Source organism: Paroedura picta, chromosome 16 (genome assembly GCF_049243985.1).
Source record: "Paroedura picta isolate Pp20150507F chromosome 16, Ppicta_v3.0, whole genome shotgun sequence".
Taxonomy (NCBI): domain Eukaryota; kingdom Metazoa; phylum Chordata; class Lepidosauria; order Squamata; family Gekkonidae; genus Paroedura; species Paroedura picta.
In genome coordinates, this window is record NC_135384.1 from 25,558,044 (window position 1) to 25,585,103 (window position 27,060).

Here is a 27,060-nt window from a genome sequence, read left to right on the forward strand (position 1 = left end):
GCTGGTGGGCCTCCTGATGGCCCCAGAGTTTTGGCCAATGTGTGACATAGAGCATTGGACAGGATGGGCCATTGGCCTGTTGTAGCATGGCGTCTCTTATGTTCCTATCTACCAAGAATGGTTGCCCAGGATTGGTGCACATGCGGTCAAGCAGGGCTTAGGCATTACATCGGCGACCTGGCATGAGAAAGAGAAGGTTCAGGTGGGTCCTGTCCCTTACCTCTTACAACATCTGAAAACGACTTCCTTGTATGTATTTCTCACTACTGACCTGATATGTTTTCCTGTGATTGTGTGGAACTTGGGGAAGAAGCGACTCACCAGATTAGAGGTTACTTGAGCATCCCCTCCTGACAGTGGCCATCCAGGCAGGATAGGAAGAGCAGAGTGGTGGTGATAGCCCATGCTCTGCTGCTACCTGCCCCTGTTTGCTGGGACAGAGGTTTCTAGGCGGTATGTCTATATGTTTCCCAGGTGTATCCCGGGATCAAGTCATAGGTATGCTGGGCTCTGTGCTTCCCATGCACACAGGAACTTCATTAGGATTGGGACCTGTGGAGTATAGGGAAACAGGCCTATGCCATTTGCCTGACTTGAAATGACTTCAAGAAGCTGATGTTTGCCCCACTGGGAGTGGTGCTGGAAGTAATATGACTGCATGTAAGGTTTACCTAGCAGAGTGGATATCAGCCCCTGGGGACATTACAAGGGGGTGGTCAAACTGTGGCTCTCCGGCTGTCCATGGACTACAATTCCCATAAGCCCCTGCCCCTGACATATGGGCAGGGGGGAAGTCTTAGCCTGCTTTCCCACAAGCTGTAGTCCGAGTCGGGACCCAAGGATCTGCAAAGCATGGAGAATCACAAATCTGTTTGTGACCCAGCCCAGGGGCATACTCAAGAGAAAAGCATTGTGCTTTCAGGATTCGAGAAGTGGTATTTTCAAAGGATGGGCCTGTTGCCACTCAGAGTATCAATATTTTTTTTTAAATCTTGTCTCTGTGAGTTCCGTAGATCCTGTATGTTTTGTCGAAGGACTCTTGTTTTCTTATTCTGTGCCAGTTTTCCAACAGGAAGTTAGGACCCTGTTGCCTTTTTGGGTTATGACCAACTCTGGCTGGGGGGCTTGTGAGCTACTGACTCTTTATACTGCCCTGGGGGTGCCCTGTCTCCCTCCCCAAGCCCGTATTGCGTGAGGAGCCCCACCTTGGCCTCTGTGCTGTTTTTCACGGCATTTAGTGCGCCGCTGACTCAACGGCAATCTTGTGAGCCAGGCGGCGCCTTTGACTCTTTCCCACTTGTGCGGGAGCCTGGCCAATTTCCTCCCCCACTCCTGAGATTGTATTTATATATTTGGTTTGTCTTTCCAGCTTGTAATGCTTTTACATTTTGCTCTTTGCTGAATTTCATTTTACCACTTGCAGCCTGGAGTGCCAATTTATCAAGGTCAGTTTTATCGAGGCAATTTTGCAAAGTCTAAGTGAAGTCTCCTCTACGGAGAGAAGGAAGGCGAAGGGGGAGATGCGGAAGTCGGTGCAGGGGCAGCGGAACACCACCGCCCCACCCCATTCGGCTCCGGTAGCTTATTGAGCCCATCCCCACGGCCTTACCTACTGCACAGGGTTGTGGGGAGAATCAGGCCAGAACAACCCTTGCAACAGCGTCCGGATGCAATGAATCAAGGGCTCCAGGGAACAGTGGTGAAACAGCACGAGGTGCATGAAATTATAGCAGCATTCCCCCTGCAACCTACTCCCCATAACTTGTGGGGAAATACTGGGATGGGAAGGAGGGTTAACCCTGAGGAGGGACGGTGGCTCAGGGGTAGTTCCTCTGCTTGTTCATGCAATCTCCAGTGAACAAATGTTCACCGTCTGAGTAGTTCAGCAGTGGAATGGGCTGCCTAAGATGGTGTGGAGCTCCCTCTTACTGGTGATTTTGAAGCAGTGGATGGACAGATGCTTACCCTGGATGCTTGAGGCTGATCCGGTATTGAGCAGGGGGTTGGACTAGAGGGCCTGGGTGGCCCCTTCCAACTTGATGATCCTATGAATCTACCACAGCAGGCTCTCATTCCAGATCCAGTAGAACAAACAGAGCAAGAAGCCCCCAGAGTGAAAGCTTCCCTTATCAGCCCCAACTTTGTTGAGTTTTGACTTGATAGCTTATCTACCCCCAAAACCTCGTTGGGTCTCTGAGGAGCTCCTGGACTTGAATGTAGCTGTTCTACTGCACACCGACACGGCCGTCCTTCTGAAAGCTCAAGGGATCCCATTATCATGCATGAAGGAAAACTTCACCCTCTGGATCTTCGCAGGGTCCAGGGCACAACTCGGGGAAGGGGAATTGTTCCCTGCTTCTTGTATAAGCCCTCGTGTGGACTCTACCATTTGCTGGTTCTGCTGCTCTCCACCCTATGTCTTCTCCACCTTGGACAGCTCCCTATAGCAAGAGCTCCCTCTTCTACCCTTAGGCCAGTCTTTCTCAACCGTTTTACCACAGAGAACCCCCTGGAACATTCTTCAAGCTTTGAGAAACCCCAGAAGTGATGCAATCCTGCAGAATATGGTTGAGAAGCAGAGCTGTGGACACGCCCACCCGGGGCCCCTCCCTTTCCCTCCAGGCCCACCATTGGCCATTTTGGAAGGCGGGAAAGGGGTAAACATAACCAAATACGGCCATATCACCTGATAAATGTTTAACACATTTTAAATATATATAAAAGATTAATTAACTCTCACCCATTTGGGAAACCCTTCCAGGGCCATCCCACCCAAATCTCTGCTTCCTATCCTGGCCCAGACTTTTGCCCCCTGGCTGTTCAGATAACGGACCAGAGAAGACCTTACAACGGGCCTGATAACCACAGCAGTTCCTGCTCCCGTTCCTTTTCCCCTTCCAGAACCGTACAGGAGACGGGGAGATAATGACGGGCGGGCGTCAGCCACATGTTCACGGCTTTATTTTTTAATTAACTTGACACTAATTACGGGAAAAGCTTGGGATTCTCAGAACTTCATTTGCATGGAAAGTAGCTCATTGAATAAAGATTGGTCTTGAGCTCCATTTGAAAGGATTAATCCCCAGGTGTTTGCTATTCAGGACAGGAATCTTAAAACTTCCCCCCGTCCTGTCATTCGGAGGCTTGCAGGAGAAAGTTCATGGCGGAGCAGCTGCCAGGGAAGCATCTGGGGAACGGAGATGATTGGAGCAAAGCGATATTGGAGTTCTAGCACAAGTGCCAGGTTTTTAAAATGGGTGTGTGCTTGTGTGTGTGTGCGAATTTTGAACACTGAAATCTGTACGTTGGATTTGGAATTCTAGACCAGGCTTTCTTGACGGCCTCGAAGGATTTCCTGAATGGGTGGGGGTTAATTCATTTTGATATATATTTTTTCAATTTGTTACACATTTATCGGGTGATATGACGATATATGGTCATGTCGATCTGCCCGCCCCTCTCTCAAAATGGCCAGTGATGTGTCTGGAGGGGGTGGGAAGGGGAGGGGCCCTGGGTGGGCGTGTCCACAGCTGTGCTTCCCAACCATTTTCTGCATGATCGTGCCACTTCTGGGGTTTCTCGAAGCCTGAAGAATGTCTCGGGGTGTTTTCAACAGTAAAAAAAGATGAGAAAGTCTGTTCTTGGCCTTTGCAATTGTAGGCCTTTTGTGGGAAGTGGTTGGATGTGGGTCATAAAATGTGGAATTTCCCACTCCGCTGGAAATTCCAGAATGCCTCAGTAATGTACGGGCTAGTGTACAGAATAAAGGACTTTATTCTTTCTAGACTGGACTCACCTGTGCAACTTGCTGGGTAAACTGGGACAGGTTGCTGTCTGCTGACTGGCCCTACCACACAAGGCTGTTGTGCAAATCACTCTGGCTACTTTGAGAGAAGAAACAAAAGTAAATATAATAAAACAGGAATAAGAAAATTTCCAATTTTAACTTTCCCACTCAGAGAGTGGGAAGGGGCCATAAAGGCCATCTAGCCCAACCCGCTGCTCAGTGCAGGATCAGCCCAAAGCATCCATGATAAGATAATCAGCAACATATGAGCTCCCTGGAAGAGCTGATGTCCTGCCATTCTCAGTTGTCCCTGTGCAAATCCTGTGTTCTGAATTCCTACCTGGGGGTGATGAGACCCAGAAGGCCCAGCCTATGATACCCTTTGTCAATTGACACCCTAGACATACACAGGGTCTCCATGACAGATTTCCCGTGACACCACAAGAGGCATGTTCACCTGGAAAGGGTTGGGTGTGTTTTTTTTCTCCTTCAGTGGAGGGATGTTTGTTTGTTTTTTTTAAAGTTTGAAGGTCAGAAAACAACAGCCATTGGTGGGTCTACAAAACATGAAATGAGTGCCTTTTTTTTTAAAGCCACGCTTTGACAAATGTTAAATGAATCCTAATTGACATTGCTTTGAAAGCACTGCTGCTCTGTGCAGAAACAGCCTACAGGCATCCTTTAAGCGAATCGCGGTGTAGGGTCTGTAGGGTCTCTGGGCATCTGCCTTCCACAATGACTGGTTAACTTACAAAAATGGTTGAAGTGAAGATAAATACCCCCAGACTGTGGCAGTTAGGGGAGTTATCAATGAATTAGATACTGTGGACAAATGTGTGCAAACGAGACGTAATTTTCATACTGGACAAATAGATTCATCAGAAAGTCTGCGGGCAGGTGGTTGATGGACAGCAGCTGACCCAAGATTTGTAATGCGCAGAATGGTGGTCATCCCCTAGCTGGGGACTAAGGTTGCCAACCTCCAGGCGGTGGCTGGAGAGCTCCTGGGCTTATAACTGATCTCCAAGCAGCGAAGTTCAGTTCCACCTGGGAAAAAATGGCGGCTTGGAAGCCTGCAGAATTATTTCAGGGGCTCCTCCATGGTCAAAAGGTTGAAAAAGGCTGAGCTAAGGCAAGGGGGAGAATATACTTCTACCTCTACTGGAGGACATGTCCTCCAGGAATGGCATGAGGCTTTTTTCTAGATCGGTTTTCAGTACAAGTCCCCCCCCCCAAAAAAAAAGTTATTTATTTTTCTACAGTTTAAAAGGAGGATAAAGTAAAAAAAGAGAGAGAAAAGAAAGAGAGAAAAGGAAGGAAGGAAGGAAAGGAAAGGAAGGAAAGGAAGGAAAGGAAGGAAAGGAAGGAAAGGAAGGAAAGGAAGGAAGGAAGGAAGGAAGGAAGGAAGGAAGGAAGGAAGGAAGGAAGAAAGAAAGAAAGAAAGAAAGAAAGAAAGAAAGAAAGAAAGAAAGAAAGAAAGAAAGAAAGAAAGAAAGAAAGAAAGAAAGAAAGAAAGAAAGAAAGAAAGAAAGAAAGAAAGAAAGGTCAACTTCATTAGTTTTGTATGTCTCCAGCAGCTAATCAGTTCACAAACCATAATTTGTGCTTCATACTTTTTGTATCATGTCGAACTAATTAGAATTAATTCTTCATCTTGCTGTCTTGAGTCACTAAAGCCGCAAGTCATCCCACCATTCCCCCCCCCTCTTTCCTGCAAGAAGTCAACAAGAGGTTTCCAGTTAATCACAAAGGGAGTTATCATCTTTCCTCTGATCAGTGCGTGAGTTTAGCCGTTCCAGCGAGTCCCAGCATCTTCAACAGCCAGTCCTCTATTGCAGGGGTAGTCAACCTGTGGCCCTCCAGATGTCCATGGACTACAATTCCCATAAGCCCCTTCCAGCAAACGCTGGCAGGGACTCCTGGGAATTGTAGTCCATGGACATCTGGAGGGCCACAGGTTGACTACCCCTGCTCTATTGGACTTGTTGGTGGCTTTCCAGTGTGTTTTCCAAAACCTCCTTTTGCCCTCCATCTCTGACCTGGTACAAGTTTGGCTGGAGTCTCCCATTGGCTGAGTAAAACAAAAAACCACAAGCAAACCACACCTCTAGCCAAAGGGGAAACATCTAATTTATGTTTAACACCAAGCAGTCTGGGAAGAAAGATCAGAGATTGGGGAGGGGGGGGTCAGCAACTATGTGGGTAACTTTCTCTTTCATCTTCTCTATCCGAAATCGCATAGTCATAAAACCAATAATCCTAATTTTTCCATGCTACCATAACCAAGTGACTCAAAAATACAGGATTATTTCTTTAGCTGAGCAAAAATGCTCACGTGGAGATTTTTAAACAGAGGCTGGAGAGCCATCTGACGGAGAGGCTGATTCTGTGAAGGATCAAGGGGGTGGCAGGTGACAGTGGAGGAGCGAGAGGGTTGGGAGTGTCCTGCATAGTGCAGGGGGTTGGACTAGATGACCCAGGAGGTCCCTTCCAACTCTATGATTCTATGATACTTGCAGGGTCTATTCTGCATGACTTTTTACCCCCTTCAGCATTTGGTATCATGGACAAGCAAAGGATTTGCTATTGACAAAGAGACAGAATCAGAAAACTGGGCTGTCTCTCATGGCATGCGCATGAGAGTGACAAAGATAGAATCCTGGTGTTGGGCAAAGAGTTTCAAGAGGTCTAGCTCCTTAGCTTGCATTTGAATGATGTCTCCACTTGGCCTTTTGGAATCAGATGGTTCTGCTTGTCTTCGCTAAGCTGCCTGGAGCTTTGACAAATGAGGATGCACATCAAAGTGGGAAATCAAAAGCTTTTTCTGGCACCCAGGCCCAATATTCCTTCCGCTATACTTGATGTACGCTTTAGGACTTGAACAGAAGCTGCTGGGGAGATGAAGACTTTGACAAGGAGACCTTCCTAGCTGAGCCTGGATTTAAATTTCAATGTTCCTCCTCCAAGTTCTACTTCTGTGCCCCATGGCCTGTGTGCTAACTAAAAGTTGGCAAAAATCAAGAAATTGGCAGATGGGGGGGGAGAAGAAACGAAGGAGGGTCACTGCAATTCCGCCCCTGAACTCATTGGCTGGGGATTTTTTTTAGCATCCTCCAAGAGGATGCATGGAGTGCACAAGCTGTTTGTGGAAGATGCCGAACGGGGCTTGTAGCGATTTGGCTGGAGAGTTTGGCCTTCTCCTCCCAGCTCTGGGCTGGTAGCATCTGGGATGACACATTTGGAGAACACTGGGGCACTTGACCCTGAGCCCTGGAGGAGGAGCAGAGGGGCTGGCGTCCCACCAGAGATCAAGAAATACACAGAGAAGAAAGCAACTTGGCCAAATGGACAGATGTCCCTCCTGTTCGTGTCGACTTTTCTTGGCCCAAACTCTTTCTCCTCCTCGGAGAGCCCAAACTGGAATGGCGTCCCTGGAGATATAGCAGTCTGGGGGGGAATGGAATTGTGGGGGTTTTTTAAAGGATTTTGCTGTATTTTATTGTGTTTTTAAACTGTTGTAAGACACCGGGAACAGAAGCCTAAAAATAGAATTATAATTAAACTAGAAAGAAAGCCCATTGCAACCAGGAATGCAATGGGTGCTAGGACCCAGGAGACACCGGCAGGGGCAGATCTCTCTCTCTCAGCAGGAGCCATTGCAGGTAATCAGGGCTCCTTCATAACAGGGAAGCAAGGATCAGTTTGGGGCTCATTTGCAGTTTGTCTCTGTCTGTCTGTCTCTCTCCCTCGCAGCAGGAGCCATAGCAGGTAATCAGGGTTCATTTGCGGTTTGGCAGGGCTCTCTGTGTGTCTCTCTCCGGCATCTGAGGGCAAAATGGCTAGCATCCAGGGAAGGAGGATGGGAGCTGGAGAGGGAGGGCCAATCAGGGTTGTCCCTATTCCCTCTTGGACAGCCAGGACACTCTCCACCCCCAGGGCTGTTTCACAAATATTAAGAGAAACAATGGATAAGGATAAATAAATCTCCAGGAATTCCCCAACCCAGAGCTGGCAACCCTGTCACTGCACCACTTCCAGGGCCGTACTTTTGAACGGAGAGTCACACGTTCCATTTCAAGCGGGAATGGAGGCGGGATTCATAATCATAGGCACCTGCGGGTGAAATACATTCACACGGTTGGCTGGGGTCATCTGTGTACATTTTGTGTGTGTGTTCCCCAATTAGCAAACAGGTTAAAGGCAAAGGTCACTCATTCAGGTTCTTTCCCCAGGAGGGCTCCCATTCCTTTCCCTGCATGGTACAACAGCTTGTGAAAATGTCAGCCCGAGAATGTAGACAGCATAATTCTCTCCCAGAGAGAACTGTGGATCTTTCCAGCCATCCTTCCGTCTATGAGTGTAAGTTCCTCTTTGGGAGTCTTAGCCACTGAATGTCTCCCGCTAGAGTTGATTATTGTTCCCTTTATAGCCCGCTATCCCCTGTTCGCTCAGCATGTTAATTCTAATTTCATCCGAGCTAATGCAAGCGTTAACATTTATGTGAACCTGAAGCCCACCCGCCGTGCGTATCGGGAGAGGGCTATCTCTGGCTCACATGCTCGGAGGCAACACACGAGCGGAAAACCCACCCATTGTCCCGTGCGTGCAATACAAGGGTTGCAGGTGTCAAGTGCATTTCAGAGACTGGGCATACCTGATAAACGTGGCCAGCGAATTTCCAGTTTGCAGGAACAAAACATCTGCGTAGGGCTGTGTTTTCGGGGGCCACGAAGCCTTGGCGATCAAGCTGTGCGACTTTAGGGGGGTCACAAAACAGCGCTGTGTCAGAGACGTGTCAGGAGCCCCGTGATGTCTTGTCCGTGGCTGTTTTACAATCGGCTGCAATGCTGTCCCGGTTCCTGATTGAGTGTCCTTGTACACCATCTGGCTGTGACTGCCATAACGTCGTCGTATAAGTTAAAAGGCGCTGACGCAAAGCCATAAAGCTGCCACCGCCCCCCCCCCCAAAAAAAATGGATGCCCTTTTCTAGGAACTGGACTGTCGATTTCCCCACAGCGCCGTCCTTGCCAGCGTCTTTATCGTTGACCGAGTTGGGTCGGGCGTCTGCCAGCCCGGTAGGAGGTGGCCTGTGAAGTGTCAGGCTTAATCTCCTGAAAATGAAAGAAGGATGAGGTTGGGAGATGGGGAAGGCAGTGATCATAAAGCTCTCGGACATGTGTTTACAAGAGAGAGGCTTCCTTGTCAGTGTTTGGGAGGGAACTTCCTACGGGCAGGCTGACAAGGAGCTCCGGGAGACGTGTTTCGGGTTTTGGATGGAAGGATGCGGCTGCCGATTTCCCACCAGCCAGCTGGCCTCAGACAGGGCCTGAGGCAAAGAGAGGGGTGAGCTGCCATGAATACGGTTTCATCTGATACAGTCTCCAACCGACTGGCGTGGCACACAAGCTGAAAACACTTTTTCACAAGGGAATATTCCAACCTCCGGGGCAGTCATTCTCAACCAGGGTTACTAGTAACCCCAGGGCTACTCCAGGGCCCCTGAGGGTTGGCTATTTATTTATTTATAATTTAATTTATATCCCGCTTCTCTTGACTAAGTCGTCTCGAGGCAGCTTGCAGCAATAAAAACGTACCCCATAAAATCCCGCAAAAACATTTAACATACAATTCCCTACAAGAATTCACACATGGCGGCAAAAACCTATGATTGCCCTCTAAACTAGTGGTCCCCAACCACCGGGCTGTGGCCTGGTGCCGGGCCGCGAAGGCCCTGGCAGCGGGCCGCAGCTCCCTCTCCCCACCCCTCCCCCGCAGTAAAAACTTCCCAGGCCGCAAGCTTGCGGCCCGCCAAGTTTCTTACTGTGGGAGGGGGGAGAGGGAAGCAGGGCCGTGCACACGCATTGCACATGTGTGGCCGGGCTGCGCATGCGCCACGTGCGCGCAAAATCACACATGTGTGGCACTTTCTAGCATGCGCCCAAGCACAAAATGCCACACATGTGTGGTTTCGGCCACATATGGCGCATGCGTGGCCACGCATGCGCGGCATGCACGGCCGGGCAATTGCCCTCCCTGCTGCCGCTGGTCCCCAGCTTGAAAAAGGTTGGGGACCACTGCTCTAAACCAATCAGCGGTTATCATTGCCGATGCATCTACTTAACTCCTCCAAGCTCAGATCTATCGCACCAGATGTCCTGTGCACATAGTTGGGTGGGACCCCCAGTTGGAAGGGATGTTTACATTCTAGTTGGAAGGGATATTTATATCGCTACTGGAAGGGATGTTTATATTCCAGTTGGAAGGGATATTTATATCGCTATTGGGATATTTATATTCCAGTTGGAAAGGATATTGATATTGATATATTTATATGGACTAGTATCTGGGGGCTTGGGTCTGGGCAGGAAGCAGGGCCTACGCTGAGGTAGGGTGCAGCTTGGGGCTCATCCACCATGTATTCGATACAAAGCTCAGATGGGAGGGAGTGGGAAAGACTAAAAGAAGAGCGAGGACCAGGGCTTTCTGGAGCCCACCATCATTTCTATGTATTTCCCTCACAAAAATGAGAATTTGGCACTTCGAGTGAGACTGACTAGGGGAACAGTCCATTGTCTTTCCGTCTATCCTCATCTGGCGAGTGGCCAGTCGAGAGGAGAAACGGGTTACTGCTAACGAATCACCATCCAGGTTGCAACTGGGCAAAGCCCGAGTAACCAGAATCCGAACCCAGACCCAACATTCCCATTTCAACACTGCCAGGAAAGGAAAGATTTGTGGGTCCGAAGAGAGATGGTGGAGTCTTGTTTTCCATCCCCTCCACGAACCGAAGGAAGTCTGTGGAAATGACGGTACCCTTTGCTTCTGATTTAGCTTGGTGCCCTAAGACCAGATTGGCACGCGGCTTTTGTTTGACTGGCGCTTGCTGTTGAGGGCTCTTAGAAGTGTGGTAAATCACCTTTCCGACCATCAGCACAATTTAGCCTTGCGTGAGTGGGTCTTTAAAAAGAAATACGGAGCTAATATTCAGGCAGTGGCGGGGGGAGTGCTAGCGGTCAGGCTCCTAACAGCTAAGACATGCATGGGATCATAAATTAAACAAATTGCTGTCTTCACGGCTCTTTCCCCAAAGTGCTAATTATCTGGAATGAAGAATAAACCAACGGTCAGAAGATGGGAAATTTGAGGGAGGGAGGAGAAAAAAAAATCTCCTTTGCTTTCAAGGACTTAGTTAGCAGCAGCATCCATGGGGAGGACGAACCTTCGGTGCCTAATGGGACACCTGTGCGATGCTCATAGTCCTAGGTCCATTCCGCATGAGTTTAATGTAGCAGAAGGCTTTCATATTGTAAACGCTACTAATTTGCAGTTCCGCAAGACGTCGCACACAATCTGCAACAATCCTGCAACAGTACCGCGAAAAGCGATTCGTTGTAGCACTTCTAGGGAAATCGGGAAAAGTGGATTCACCCTCCGAAAAGCGCTACACTCTTGCGAACAATCTGCAATACTAGCGAAAAAGACCTGTGCGTTTCCATTGTTGTGCTTCCAACAAAGTCCCTCTCCCTGACTCTCTCTTCCAAACTTCCGGTGAACTGTTCGCCATTTTTTCTTTTCTTTTCTAGTCTTCTCCTTCACCCAAAAAGTAACACCAACATCATTGAACATCACATTTTCCTTGCCGGGCTGAGCTCTCTCTTTTGGTTTCCAGCAGAAGACTCTGGATTCTCCCAATAGGATATCCAGTTGAAGTCCTCCTTTCTATTTATCTCTTGTATTTATTACTACTCAGAGGCACACCTTCTTCCTACAGGAAGGTTTTGTTTAATTATTCCAGTTGACAGCCAGTGACAGAGCTGTATCCTGGGAAGGTTGAAAAAGCCCTGTAAACTAATGGTCATCACAGCCTCATGTGTAAAAAAAAAAAAAACATTCATTGTGTTAAAAAAAAACTACATCCTTCACCTTTTTGTGTGCAACAAGCATGTCTGGGTTCATTCGAGCGTACTCTTGGTTATTGTGATGTTGTGGAATTAAGCAGCTAGAAAAACTTGCTCTCCACGTTTTTTAGGTATCTCTTCACCAGCATTCTGTTTTTCTCATCTTGTTATTCCCCCAAAATGCAGGGCTTTTATGCTTGCCAGGTTTAACACCCTCCCATCAGCAGTTATAGCAGCGAGCTTTCAGAGAATGCGACATTGCCCATGTAAACAAGGTTCTATAGAAACCATAGAGCACTTTTTTGTTCGTTTGTTTTACTGCCCCATATACGATGCTATTTGGGCTAAAGCTCTAGACCAGGGGTAGTCAAACTGCGGCCCTCCAGATGTCCATGGACTACAATTCCCATGAGCCCCTGCCAGCGAACGCTGGCAGGGGCTCCTGGGAATTGTAGTCCATGGACATCTGGAGGGCCGCAGTTTGACTACCCCTGCTCTAGACTCACTCCTAGTTAAATATATTGGCTACTCTGATAAATACAAGGCACAGTTCCTTCTCTGTAATCAGGATCCAGATACAGTTGATAAAGTGGCTAAATTCTTACAAATGGCAATTAAGCTGCATGAACTTAAGAACAAATTGTCTGTATTCTGATTTGTCTTGTTTTCTATGCCAATAAAGGTGATTGTTGTCATTGCGATGTTGTGGGCAAAGCCCAGGACATGTCCAGAAAGGTCTGTGGTATGTGGCCATGTGTAGGACGCTGAATGCTGATTCTTTTCACCCAAGCTATAGAGAACATCAGTCTGTCAGGTTGGTTGAAACAGAATCAGGCCTAGCCACGAGGTATTCTAACAAGGGTTAGTTTTGGAAACCAGGATTCAGGCTGCTAGCAACTTTCTTAAGGGAAGTTTGTCTCTCTTAAAGCTACCCAAGCGTTCTTGGCATGACGTGGCATGGATTTATTTGTATGTTTATTGTTAGCAGAGTAAATAAGTCATAGATATGCACACGCTGTATTTTAGGATCAGGAGAAAAGGGTTTATTTAAGGAACGGCCATACTGGATAGTGCAGAGGAGAGACAGAGACAGCCGGACTACATGGCTGTATATCAGAGAGAGGAGGAGAGAGTAGTTTCTGAGAAAAAGCAGGAAATTGTCCCTAAGAGTAGTAATCTAGAGACAGACAAGAAATAACACGTAATAATCTTCTTGCTGCCCCCTTCAGGCTTTTCTTCTCTTCGTATCTTTGTACACCAGACATTGCCTATTCTAACATTTATACCCCGCTTTTCACCCTAGGTAAAGGTAAAGATATCCCCTGTGCAAGCGCCGAGTCATGTCTGACCCTTGGGGTGACGCCCTCCAGCGTTTTCATGGCAGACTCAATACGGGGTGGTTTGCCAGTGCCTTCCCCAGTCATTACCGTTGACCCCCCAGCAAGCTGGGTACTCATTTTAACGACCTCGGAAGGATGGAAGGCTGAGTCAACCTTGAGCCGGCTGCTGGGATCGAACTCCCAGCCCCATGGTCAGAGCTTCAGACAGCATGTCGGCTGCTTTACCACTCTGTGCCACAAGAGGCTCATTTTCACCCTAACGGTGACCAAAAAGCAGCTTAAAGCATGAATCTCTGATTTACCCTCTCTACAGCCCCGGGAGGTAGCTTAGGCTGCCGGCAAGTGACTGAGTGAATCTCGGAAGAGGTGGTCGAAGGAGATTCTTGTGGTCAAATGATAAGTCCGGCTGGGAGAGAGTGACTGAGTGAATCTCGGATGCTGTGGTCAGGCACGATTCCTGCGGCCAGGCAGCAGTCTGTAGTGGGCTGCCACCTTGGCTTTGAAAATCAGGATATTGAGAAGCAATGTGGAAAGACCTGTGAAATTAAATTGGCAAGGGAGGGAAAAGAGATGGAACGTACATTCTTTACCCAGGGCCCCAGAATCTGAGGCACGGAGGGGCGTTTTCTCCCCCTGAATAGTGTGGCGATACACAGTCAGTGGCAAACGGGGACAGATTTTGAAGCCGAATGCCGGAGGAACTTCGGAACCAGCGGTGAAAAGGAGGCGCATGTCTTGCATCACGCCAGAGGCGAATCAGACTGACGGGCACGTGTCCCGAGTGGTCAGACACGAGTCCGCCCTTCATGCTCCGGTGTGTTTACCACAGGAGAGCCTGGCACGGCTGCTGGAGACGCGATCGCCCCATCTAGTCAGGAAGCCGCTCTTGTTCCTGGCCTGGGTGTGCAGAGGGGTGGCGGAGGAGGCCGTTAAATAGCCTTTTGTCTCAGCGGCTGGAGAACTGGCAAACAACCTCATTAAGGAGGGATGCAGCCCATTGTGCAGCGAGCTTTTGCTCTCTCAAGAGCGATGAGGTGGCCGTGGAAAAGGATATTGGAGTGCCGCGTTGACAGGGAGAGCGTCTCCGGGAGTTCAGCCGCATAAGCCGCGCTTTGTTCATTTAGAGGGGAACGGCGGCCCAGTGGAAACACGACATCCTGTTTTAAGATGCTGCCCACGTTCTTGGGCCGTGACCTCTCTTTTTTTTCGGAAGGGAGAAGGCACGGGGTCTGCGAATCGAGGGTATCCTGCAGTAGCCGAGCTTCTCCCTTGCTTTCTCGGAGGCTTTGATCAATCCCTCTGCTTCCAAAAACAGTTCTTTGAGAGGGAATGCAACACCCAGATGAGGCTCTGTTCCTCTTCGGCTGGGCCTTAGAAGCAAAGCTTGTGAGCCGCAAGGAATCCTTTGGGGGGCTTTCGCCACCCCTGCTTCGGTTTCCAAGGGGATAATGACCCTTCGAGGATGTGCCCCAACTGTCGGGATCCGATAGGTCACCAGCCCTGAGATAATTTGGAAGTCATTAATTTACCTCAGTCGAGCACCCTGCAAGGAAAAGAACCCATGGAAGCCCTTGCAAAAGCTGTGGGTTTAAGGAAGGGTGAGATGTGGCACGTTGGGAGGAGGGAGAATTAAATGGTGACGGAAATGTAGAGGCAAGGCTTTGTGGTACAACAAAGCCGTCTGGAATGTAAAATACCGATTTTGGATGCTGAGTTTGAGGCTGTCTCTCTCGCAGTGGGAGTAAACAGGAGTCTTGTGGCATATTAAAGACTAACCAATATTTTTCAGCATAAGCATTTGAGGTCTAGCCAGCTGCAGGGGCTCATGGGGATTGTCGTCCTTGGACATCTGAAGAAGAAGAGTTGGTTCTTATATGCCGCTTTTCTCTACCCAAAGGAGTCTCAAAGTGGCTTTCAGTCGCCTTCCCTTTCCTCTCCCCACAACAAACACCCTGTGAGGGAGGTAAGGCTGAGAGAGCCCTGATATTACTGAAGAAGAAGAAGAGTTGGTTCTTATATGCCGCTTTTCTCTACCTGAAAGAGTCTCAAAGAAGCTTCCAATCGCCTTCCCTTTCCTCTCCCCACAACAGACACCCTGTGAGGTGGGTGAGGCTGAGAGAACCCAGATATCCCTGCTCAGTCAGAACAGCTTTATCAGTTTTACCCAGCTGGCTGCATGTGGGGGAGTGGAGAATCAAATTTCTTTAGTTGCATGAGATGGATCTTGTTTCTAGGAAGGGGCAGCCTAGAAATAAAAATATAATAGGAATAATGAGAATAATCCTAATGAACCGAAAATTTATATATGAGGTGAACAGTTAACATTTTAACTACTGAGCACTGTTTGTTCGTGGGGTGCAGCTCTTCTAAAAAGTTGTGTGTGTGGGGGGCCGTTGGTCAGAATCTGGCCGACAGCCCCACACTGAATCTGTGGGTCAGAATCTGTGAGTCTGTTCACAGTCTTCCTCAGGATTCTAGCAGAGGTGAAACTGGTGACTTTCGGGGGGCTTCTAATGGAATCTCTTCCTGAAGAAGACCTTGTCAAGTCCATGCTTTTCTGGTTAATCATTTGGGGGCACTTGGGACCATCACACGGATCTCTCACTGCTGCTGCTGCTGCTGCAGAAGCAATTTTGGCTTTTTTAAGGGAAACGCTTTGGATAAGGGGGAAGCAGAATGCAAACAAGGCACTCCAAGTCGGTCATTTTCAGGCTGTAGGTGGTGGTCACCATGAGGAACATGTGCAAGAGTTCCAAGCCAGTCAGAAAATGAGACTGGGAGTGAGATCCAGGAGACACGGGGGTAGGGAAATTTGGTAATTCCCCAGGCCTTCCCTGCTAGCCATTGGCAGAGATGTTTCCCTTCACAGCCGTGCCCTAGAACATGTGGAGAAGTCCGTCCAGCCGTGAGAGTGAATGCCTTCTTTTTGTCTTTCTCCCCTCAGGTTTTTACGAAATATGGAAAGTGCTACATGTTTAACTCAGGAGAAGATGGGCACCCTCTGCTGACCACAGTCAAGGGTGGGACGGGCAACGGTTTGGAGATCATGCTGGACATTCAGCAAGACGAGTACTTGCCAATATGGGGAGAAACAGGTAAGAGGGGGATGCACCATCAAGCAGAGGAGTTCAGGGGCAGAGACTGGCTAAATTTGCTCCAGCAAAAGGTTTTGTGAGATTTTCTTAATGTTTACCATATGCAGAGGCTTGGTGTATCGCTGACACCATGTAGCTGTAATGCTCAGTTTGTGAAACGAGAATGACGCTCACGAATGATCACACAAACCCTAGTTTGTTAGAATCACACAAACCCTAGTTAGAATCATAGAGTTGGAAGGGGCCATACAGGCCAGAGCTTGGATGCTCTACCCATGGGAGGAATTTCGTAGAATGGTTTTAAATGCACTGTTCTCCGCTCTGAGTCCGCTCCGATGTAGAGAGCGGTCTATAAATTCAAATAAATAAACAAATTAAAATCAATCAATCAATAAAGTCTAGTCCAACCCCCTGCTCAGTGCAGGATCAGCCTGAAGTGTCCAGGAGAAGGATCTTTCCAGACTCTGCTTGAAGACCACCAGTGAGGGGGAGCTCACCACCTCCTTAGACAGCCCATTTCATGGCTGAACTACTCCCCCCCTATCTAGCGAGTTCTGTTCTACACATAGTTTAAACCCATAACTGTGGGTCCCATCCCCTGCTGCCAACAGGAACTGCTCCTTACCCCCAACGTACAATAGCCTCCGTTTAGCTGCTACGGAGAATTCAGGCCTGATTTGAGGTGACCTAAGCTAACTATTCAGAGCCTCTTGTGGCGCAGAGTGGTAAGGCAGCTGTCTGAAAGCTCTGCCCATGAGGCTGGGAGTTCGATCCCAGCAGCCGGCTCAAGGTTGACTCAGCCTTCCATCCTTCCGAGGTCGGTAAAATGAGTCCCCAGCTTGCTGGGGGGTAAACGGTAATGACTGGGGAAGGCACTGGCAAACCACCCCGTATTGAGTCTGCCATGAAAACGCTGGAGGGCGTCACCCCAAGGGTCAGACATGACCCGGTGCTTGCACAGGGGATACCTTTACCTTTACCTTTACCTTTAAGCTAACTATAACCAGATTTTCACTTCAGCTCCTATGTTCTGCTTCCAATTCAGCTGTCAAGTTTCTTGCAGCAGTAAGGAAACTTTTTATGAGATTCTCATTTCCCCTCTTTCACTTCTTCTGGAAATTGTCCTAGAAGCTCTGTTTTAAACACGCAGGAGCTTCTGTTCAGAATTTTCTTAACTGGGCATTGCTACATCAGATACGGTAAATATGTCTGGCTATTTCATAACGCACACAGTGGAGCCTGTGGTTGTAATTTTCGCACTTCTTGCCGGCCTGTAATACTATCTGTATAAGATGTTTACAGCATCCCCTCTCATTCCTAAGTTTATGGAAGACTTTGGAGGCTTTTTACTTCCCTTCCCACCAAACAGTTTCCAAGGTATCCACTGAAAGATCTCACCCCCCCCCCCACCCCCCGCTTCTGATTCTCAATATAAAACTTCTGCTTTCCAGTTCTTTCATACGCCTTATAAATCTTCGCCACAAATCCCCTGGCAGAACTATGATTTGGAGAAATTTATTTAGTGAACAAAAACTGCTTTTTGGATCAACCGCTTCATCGAAAGGCCAGACTTTATGGTGAGAGATGTTGCCAGCCTCCTGCGGATGGAGGTGCAGTCTATTATGTGCTGTTTTATTTTTTTTATTTATCGTTTCATGTATTTGCCATCCTCTTCCCGGTACAGAATATTACCCCTGGTCATGCTTCAACGTCCTCTCTGTCCTTCAAACTGGGCGGTCGCTAAAAACGAAAAGAAGAAGAGTTGGTTTTTATATGCTGTTTTTCACTACTCGAAGGAGTCTCAAAGTGGCTTACTATCGCCTTCCTTTCCTCTCCCCACAACAGACACCCTGTGAGGGAGGTGAGGCTGAAAGAGCCCTGATATTACTGGAAAAGACTTGGTTCTTATATGCCGCTTTTCACTACTCGAAGGAGTCTCAAAGTGGCTTACGATCACCTTCCCTTCCTCTCCCCCCAACAGACACCCTGTGAGGGAGGTGAGGCTGAAAGAGCCCTGATATTACTGAAAAAGAGTTGGTTCTTATATGCCGTTTTTCACTACTCGAAGGAGTCTCAAAGTGGCTTACAATCGCCTTCCCTTCCTCTCCCTGTGAGGGAGGTGGGGCTGGGAGAGCTCTGGCAAAACTGCTGGGGTAGCATTCCACAGGATAATGAAGCAGTGATGGAGAAAGCACCACCTGGAGGATTTCTGCCTGCGAGGCTCCATGCAGCCCTGCCAGGCTAGAAAGAAAAAGAGAGGTGTTTTAAAATGTTTAAACGCTGATTTTGTTGGTGGTACTGATAAATATTAGCATCATAGAATCATAGAGCTGGGCCCTACAGGCCATCTCATCCAACCCCCTGCTCAATGCCGGCTCAGCCTCAAGCATCCATGAGAAGTCTCTGTCTAGCCACTGTGTGAAGACCACCAGTGAGGGAGAGCTCACCACCTTCTTAGGCAGCCCATTCCAGAGCCAGTTTGGTGCTGTGGTTAGGAGTGCGGACTTCTAATCTGGTGAGCCGCATTTGATTCCCCGCTCCTCCTCCACATGCAGCCAGCTGGGTGACCTTGGGCTCGCCACAGCCCTGATAAAGCTGTTCTGATCAAGCCGGACTATCAGGGCTCTCTCAGCCTCCTCTCCCTCACAGGGTGTCTGTTGTGGGGAGAGGAAAGGGAAGGCGAATAAGCCACTTTAAGACTCCTTCTGGTAGAGAAAAGTGGCATATAAGAACCAACTCTCCTTCTCCTTCTCCTTCTCCTTCTCCTTCTCCTTCTCCTTCTCCTTCTCCTTCTCCTTCTCCTTCTCCTTCTCCTTCTCCTTCTCCTTCTCCTTCTCCTTCTCCTTCTCCTTCTCCTTCTCCTTCTCCTTCTCCTTCTCCTTCTCCTTCTCCTTCTCCTTCTCCTTCTCCTTCTCCTTCTCCTCTATTTTGTCAAAATTTCCCCTCTGATATCTAGCTGGTACCGTTTGGCACATAGTTTAAAGCCATTACTGCAAGTCCTCTCCTCTGCTGCCAATAAGTTTAATTGCATCAATATATTATGTTTTTCTTCCTGTGAGCAGTTGTGTCGAAAAAGCCCCAGTGCATTCCTTTGCCGGGGGGGGGGGGGGGAAGGGGCTATCATGCTGTCAAGACAGCCCTGTCTATACCCACCTCTTCAAAGCAGGTACACAGCTCCTGTGAAGTGAGCACATGCAAAGCTCGTTCCCAGGTCAGTGCCGCTGAAGTCCAGAATGAGTTCTTGGCCAGCTTTTTGAGAATTTCAGCTGCCCTTTAGATATCTACCATGTTTCTGTTGCTCCCGGCAGAAGAAGGGACAAGCTGAATTGTTGTAGTCTGAAGGGTGGCTGTTAAGATACCAGCGGCTGTAACCTTCCCCGTAGTCATGGGCACTAAAAAAACCAATTGCGAACAGTGATTAGTAATGGATAATGTTTGAGAGACCGTGCTTTGGAGGGGCTACAATTAGTATGCAATTCTGCAACTGCCTTTCTCGCCTTAAAAAGCGGAATCATGCCGGAACTAGTCGGGAAGCCCATTTTAAAAATAGGCAGGGGGGGGCTGTTCCCCACCACCACCTCTCCTGGCATCCAGGAAGCTGGGGGGGAATGGATCGTGGTGAAGGGGTGTCCCGCTCCCTTCTCTGGGGGGCAGTGGGCAATGTTGGGGCGGAGAGTGTGCCCAGGTTCCAACCACCTGCCCCAGAAGCCAGGAGGGCTGTGGGCGTGGCAGGGATGTGGTGGAGGCCAGTGGTGACCTGGCCCCATCCGGAGGCTGGGAAGGAGTGCGCATCACCATGGCGAAGGCCACCAGTGCTCCTGGCCCCATTGCAAAAATGTCCTGGCTCTGGTCGAGTCCAAGCACACCTCTCTGGGGCCGGCTGGTTTGAATAAACTAAACAGAGAGCTCTCCCGGGGGTGTATTCGGAGAGGCAGTCCTTCGAGTACACAAGTCCCAGACCACTCCGGGCCTTAAAAGTGAAAAGCAGCACCTTAAACCTGATCCGGAACTCAATTGGCAACCGGCACGGATGTCTGAGAACGGGTCATATATGCACTGTCCACGCGGTCCCTGATAGGACCTGGGCAGCCGCATTTTGGACCGACTGCAACTTCCAGATCAGCAATAAGGGGAAGCTCTTGTGTTATCTTGATGGACCGATGGTGTGATTCAGTAGCCGGTGGTTTCATGTGTGTTCCTGGGTGCCCAGTTTGTGTAATTAATTCAGGCCACAGAACGTCACTTTTCTTGCCGAGGAATTCTGGTGGCACATGCCCACGGCAGCCCCCTCTGTTGAGCAACCCGACCCATGGACTTCTCCATCCCCTGGGTGCTAAAAGAAATCAGCTTTCCTCCTGCTTGTAAATCTCTACTGCAGCTCCCTTCCCTTGTCTAGTAGGACTTCATCTCAGGCTCCGCTATTAAACTCCTCCATAAAACAAACTCAGCTCAGGCGCCCACCGCCTCACAAAAGGAAGGACACGGCTCTCTTTTAAATAACATTAAGAGGCTGCATTACCTGGTAGCCATATTTAGTCACGGCTGTAAAAAAGTGACAAGGTTCTTGATTGATGTTGCCGGGAACATAAAAAGACCGCCTGGATGAATAACACCCTTAAAAGTGCCAGCGGGCACAGGAATAAATAAGCCCTGGGAGAATGAGGAGGAGGAGGAGGATGCAGGGAGGGAAGGGAGTTGGCCGGAGCACTTGTTTCTGAGCCAGCCCTGGTTGCCCTTGACCTTCAAGGAAGACAGGAAGGGATGTCACCCAGAGGAGAGCACACAAATGTTCTCCTGTCTCCTTACATCTTGGACCTTTTCCTAATGAACGGCGGAATCGAGGCAATTAGCTGTGTTTTTGCAGAACGGAAAGGTCAGATGCGTTTCCCCTCCTCTGGCAACAGTTTGTCCACCCTAGGAATGGAGGCACCATGGGCGGCTTTGTGCGTTTACACAACTGCTTCTGCGGGATGAGGACCAGACACGCATCTGGCCCCCTCTGCTCCGCGCCTCAGGACTCATTCACGTGCTCTGGGCGACAGAAGGGCAGGAGCACACAAACTGCACCGCCCGTGCACCTAAGATGACAGGTGAGCCAGGAATTCGGCAATTCTGAATGAGGGCTACTCTGAGGGAGTGCTGCGGACTTGAGGTAGGGAGCGAGTGGGGTGTAGTGGTGAAGACCATCGGGCTGTAATCTAGACCAGGGGTAGTCAACCTGTGGTCCTCCAGATGTTCATGGACTACAATTCCCAGGAGCCCCTGCCAGCATTTGCTGGCCGGGGCTCATGGGAATTGTAGTCCATGAACATCTGGAGGACCACATGCTGACTACCCCTGGTCTAGACAACTGGGTTTGATTTCTCACTCTTCCTCCGCAGGTAGCCTGCTGGGAGACCTTGGGCCAGCCCCAGTTCTCTCAGAGTTCTCTCAGCCCCATCTACCTCACGAGGTGCCAGTTGTGGGGAGAGGACTGGCAGGCAAGTGTAAGTTGCTTTGAGACTCCTTAGGGTAGAGCAGGCTTTCTCAGCCAGGGTTCTGTGAATGGAAGACGAGGTGGGACCCTGCTGCACCTGCCTCCCAGGGTGCCTGTTGTGGGGAGAGGAAGGGAAGGCGCTCGTAAGCCTCTCCTTCCAGTAGTGAAAAGCGGAATATAAAAGTCAACTCTTCCTCTTCTTCCTCTGCTTGCTTGCTTGCCGCAAACGTCCGGTGCTCAGAGGCCCCGCAGTCTCCCTCGGCTTCTGAGCCTCCCCGTCCCACCAAGCTCTCCTCCCCGGGATGTGTCGGATCCCCTTCTTGAAGCTATTTCTTAAAAAGAAATGGTTCTGCGAAGGTCAGCCGGGTTTCGGCTGTCTCAACTGGATCATTGAGCAGAATGATTTGTTCCAGCAGTAAGGGGCGGTCTCTCTGGAGCACTTGAACTGAACAAGCGTAGCCGTTGCCAGAGCTCCTTTGCCCTTTAGCTGATTCCTGTTCCCAATGAGTCATGCTTTGGCCTGGCACTCTTTCTTCCACCAGTCTTTCTCAGGGCCTGCTGCCCTGTTGTGTCTCTCGGGGAGCCAGGGGAGGGAGCCTTGTGAGCATTCTTCTCACACCTGGCGGGGGGGGGGGGGGAATCATTTAAGTACAGGGATAAAGAAGGACACTTCTGGGTTATGTTCTCAGTTCTTCGACAAGGATTGTGAGGGATGGAGTGTAAACTTGGGACCGGGGTAGATTTTCATGACTAGTGATGAGATACTCGATTTCTGGCTGGGAGAATTTATAAGAACGCCTCCCCTGTGTGATAGAAATCATGTCTCTGGATTGTTTTCTTTGCATAAATTAGAGTTGAGGTAGGGACTGTCTGAAAAGAAGGGTGTGCTGGGACATCAGGCTGACTTCTTGGATGTTGGTGAACATTCCATCGCCTCCCCACTGTTGCAATGGCTGGGTCTGGTTTGTGGACTGAAGATTCGTGTGGGTAAGAAGGTTAGCGTCCCAGCGAGAAGACCTTGTTTGGGGCAGTGGATTCTGGGGCAACTTACCAAAAACCAAATTTAAGGGAGCTTTATAAACGTCAACAGTGGCAGAGGTGAAAAGGGGGCATCTTGGAAGTACAGCTACTACTGCGGGTATCAAGAATGAGCCCTTGCACTTGGTAGTAAAACACTGGGGAGATATGAATATACTTCATGTAAAACATGCAGTATTTCAAAGAGGTCTGCCACACTCAGAGGTAAAAACTGTGGATGGGACAGGGGACTAAGATGGAAAGTCAAGTGGCCAAGGGAGTGCATCTAAGGCAGGCTCTCCAGATGTCCATGGACTACAATGACCATGAGCCAGGAGATGAGCTGTCATTGCAGAGTCCCCCTCTCCAAAACAGCCAATTTCCCCCTGAGGAGCTGATCTCTGTAATCTGCAGATGACCTCCAATTCCAGGAGATTTCCAGGCCCCACCTGAAGGTTGGTGTCCCCTGGGTCAGGAATGTTCCTTGAGGGTTTGGAGGTGGGGCCTCAAGAGTCCAGGGGTGGTCAGGAGCTTTTGCCATGTAGGCCACAGTGCAGGTGTACATCCTAGCACCCATCGTCTCCCTGAGTACAATGGGCTCTAGTCAATACGTTTCTGAAGGGACCCTTTGACTCTCAACAGCTTGCCCCCCACCCACTCCTTATTGGTCGCCAAGACTTGACTCTACCCTTTTCACAAGCTGTCTGAAGCCAACCCAGAACGGCCGCTTGCATATCTAATAACAGCCCTACTTAATGGAAAAAAGGAAACCCCTGCTTCTAAGGTGGGAACCGTGTTCCTGGCGAGGGAGCTGCCGTGGTGGATTATGCAGAACAGCCCTCAAACCTCCCTGGAGGTTCCTTTGCATTGTCGAAGACCATTTCCCCATCTGGCATTCTTTTCCCCTCTTCCTCCTTCTCCCCCTAAAGGAAGTCAGATGCGCAAGTACAATCCCAACCAGAGCTGCGCCCTTCGAGGCCGGTGGGCTTCAACGGGCACCGAAAGCTATCCCCTAAATCTGAGTGGATTACTTGCCACTCGGTGCGATGTGTATTTTTATGTTTTGGTCTGTTTGGTTGTTGTGGCTTCGGCTTCCGCAATCGACCTTCGTATTGTACCGGGTGTCCTTTCCCTCTCAAGAGAACCCGCCAGTCCCTGTGATCCTGTGGCTACGATGAAAGGAGAAGGAGCTACCTTGAGCTCCCAAGAAAAGGGGAGGGAGGGATCCTTAGCTTTCTTGCTTTCTCTTCCAGTGCCACCTACCAACCAGCAAGAGACAGTTCACAGAGCTCCCGTGTGCCTTCTGTTGGAGAGACCAGGCACAGGAGGGAGAACCCAATTTGTGAAACAAAACCTGCATCCCCCCCCCCCCCGAATGGAACGACCAGAGCTGCACCTCTCCGTATGTTCAGAGAGGGATGTCGGTCTAGCCCTTCGGCCTGACCTTTTCCGAGCTGTGCAAGTGATGATAATAATAATCTTTATTTCATAATCTTATTTTTTTTTAGTCCCCCTTTCCTAATAGACTCGAGGTTGGGTCGCAGCTTATGAAAACAGACAAAACCGCATGTGTGTGTGTGTGCGTGTGTTAAAATCTGTGCAGAGATAAACAAGCTGTTCAAAACCCACCTCTTAACATGTGACTTGGAGGTGGTTAGGTTGTGACAGCAGATCAGAATTTTAGGATCGGTATCTTACGAGCTTCCAGCAAATGTGCCCACAGCTTTTTTAAGCAGCTTTAAGAGAGCCAGTTTGGTGTAGTGGTTAGGAGTGTGGACTTCTAATCTGGCGTGCAGGGTTTGATTCCCCGCTCCCCCACATGCAGCCAGCTGGGGGACCTTGGGCTCGCCACAGCACTGATAAAACTGTTCTGACCAAGCAGTGATATCGGGGCTCTCTCAGCCTCACCCCCCTCACAGGGTGTCGGTTGTGGGGAGAGGAAGGGAAGGCAATTGTAAGCCGCTTTGAGCCACCTTTGGGTAGAGAAAAGCGGCATATAAGAACCAACTCTTCTTCTTTCCATCATGCTGTATTTTTGAAATTTCAGCCAAGAGGTTCTGGAGCCGGAAATCAGAGGTGCAGCTTAATTGCAACCTCCCCTTTATCAGGAGATAAGCTCAGCTCTGGAACATGGATTGCAGCAATAATGCCAAGGAGATACAAATCTGCCAGAGTGCAGGGATGGAGGGCATTGAGTTGCTCCAAGGGAGCCATTGCTTGAGCTTCTCAACACTGGAGCTTAACTTGAATGTGTGAACTGACACTGCTTTAAAAGAGTTGGGTGTCGAGTCCTCTCTGGTTATCTGCAAGCCGTTTCGATCTGTTACAGGTTTGGTGAGTGCATAATAGAGGATCTTGCTGCACATGGACTTTGTGACACATGTTGTCACCATGTTGTGTGAATTGGTCTGTGCATGTGTTTTCCAGCTTTGATTTGTACACACACACAACCCCCCCCCCCCCCAAAAAAAGAAAGTGTGCTTCCACTTGCATGCACCAACTGGAAAACATATGCTTGGCTGGATTCCTTCCAGTTGGCAGTAATGTGCAACAGGAGGCTTGCGCAGAGCGCCATCACCCCTTCATCGTCACATCTTCAGGGCAGTCTCACATATGTGGCTGCACAGATGACGCTAGATGAACACTTCCAGGTAAGTGCAATCATGTTTTTAATACTTGCTCGGTTGGCCAAAGTTATAACATCCGAGAAAGTGCCCCATTCAGACCTGTGGGTTATTGCTTGAATAATTGCATGATCAACGTACATGTCTGTACAATATTCTTATCCACATTCTTGCACAGCATCCCTCTGCGTGTGTCCGGCTACGGCCTGCATCCCTCCCCGAAATGCTGGGGCGACAGGGCTTCTGTGATAGCAAGCGTGGCTCCCAGGCAAGCTCCGGGTCCTAACATCTAGACATTTCGACTCTGTTCTCAGGCGACTTTTATAAGATATGTTCTGGAGAGGGAAGGGGGAGCTAGATTTCCAGCCAAATTTGACTCCGTGTTCAGCCTCACTTTGTCACTGTTGATTGCCGAGAGAAAGGGGGTGCCAGAGATGGATTTGTGTGGCGGCAGCTGGGAAGGGGGGGAGCGGGGGGGGGGCAGACAGCATCCCCGGGCGTTGCACCTGCAAAGCGTTAGGAAGGACTGGAACGTTGTGAACAAGAGCTGCTTCTTTCAGGCAGGGGGGCACCCACAAAGTGCAGGTGACAAACAGCTGCGTCTCGTGGTCCAAGGATGCAGGAGTTTGCCCGGCCGGGTTGCCATGGAGACGGCTGTGAGCATCTCTTAGCCTCCCGCACGACTCCGGGAAAGGAAACCGGTGGCAAAGTCTGGAGCTCAGCACTAAACCGGAGTTGAGTTGCCTGGAGGGCAAAAGGAGGCCACCAGCAGGCTCCGTGGAACGCAACCCACGGCCCAGGGAAAGACAGCTCAGAGCGGGGAACACACAGAGGCAGGCAGATGTAGTTCTCATGGGGTGGCTCCAGGGCTGGGAAAGAACAGCGGAGGTGAAAGGAGAGGGAGATCAATGCGGCAGGAAGCAGGACAGAGGATCGAAGCAAGGAAGAACACGAGTGGGAAGGACCCGACTGTCTAGGGCACCCTATGGCAGGATCTTCAGTAAGCATTGCCTGCTCAGACCAAGGGCAGGATTGACCAGCCTAAGTTAGTACCCTAAAGCAGGGGTAGTCAACCTGTGGTCTTCCAGATGTCCATGGACTACAATTCCCATTTGCCCCTGACAGCGTTTGCTGGCAGGGGCTCATGGGAATTGTAGTCCATGGACATAGAGAACCTTGCAATAGAGAACCTTCCTGAAATATCTTAATTAGTTCTTGCTCACTTTTTCCCTTGAATAAGTCTTTTTCTGTGATTTTTCTACCTCGTACCATTGTTAATAGATTTTCTTTGATTGAATGGGTAGCTTTTTGTATTATTTTAGAATCTTAGAATCCTAGAGTGGGAAGGGACATCCTGGGTCATCTACTCCAACCCCCTGCACTATGCAGGACACTCACAACCCTCTCGCTCACCCACTGTCACCTGCCACCCCCTCGAACCTTCACAGAAACATCCTCTCCATCAGATGGCTAATTTATTCAATCTTTGATCATGATCATAGGTCTGTTGAGTCTGGTGGCGCTTAAAACCACTTCCATTTTGTATTTCGGAGCAACCACTTAAGATAATTGCCCACTTTCCATGTTTTGGGAAAGATCATCAATATGAATTTGCACACCATGAGAAGGGGGGAGGGGGGTATGTGCTTTTCTGAATCCTGCCCAAACCAGCCCCAATTTCCATCCATCCCCCTGGCTGCTCATCCACTGCTCGAAGTTTCCCCCAGTTCTTAAAGTTTCAAATAATACATCATTATAGCTTAATATTTTCCTGATACCTCAATTATTTTTTAAAAAGCACTCCAGTGGCTGAAGAATAAGG

At 49.3% G+C, this 27,060-nt stretch overlaps 1 protein-coding gene across 2 annotated transcripts in view; it reads left to right on the forward strand.

The window, feature by feature from the left end:
- ASIC2 (acid sensing ion channel subunit 2) overlaps positions 1-27,060 on the forward strand; it is a 399,189-nt gene that overhangs the window by 325,147 nt on the left and 46,982 nt on the right. For both annotated transcript variants that reach the window (XR_013226960.1, XM_077313633.1), the window contains exon 2: positions 15,971-16,121. Coding sequence is in view for 1 of the 2 variants with exons in the window: in XM_077313633.1 (XP_077169748.1) it covers positions 15,971-16,121 (151 nt within the window). In the remaining variant the exon portion in view is untranslated. The remainder of the gene's footprint in view (positions 1-15,970; positions 16,122-27,060) is intronic.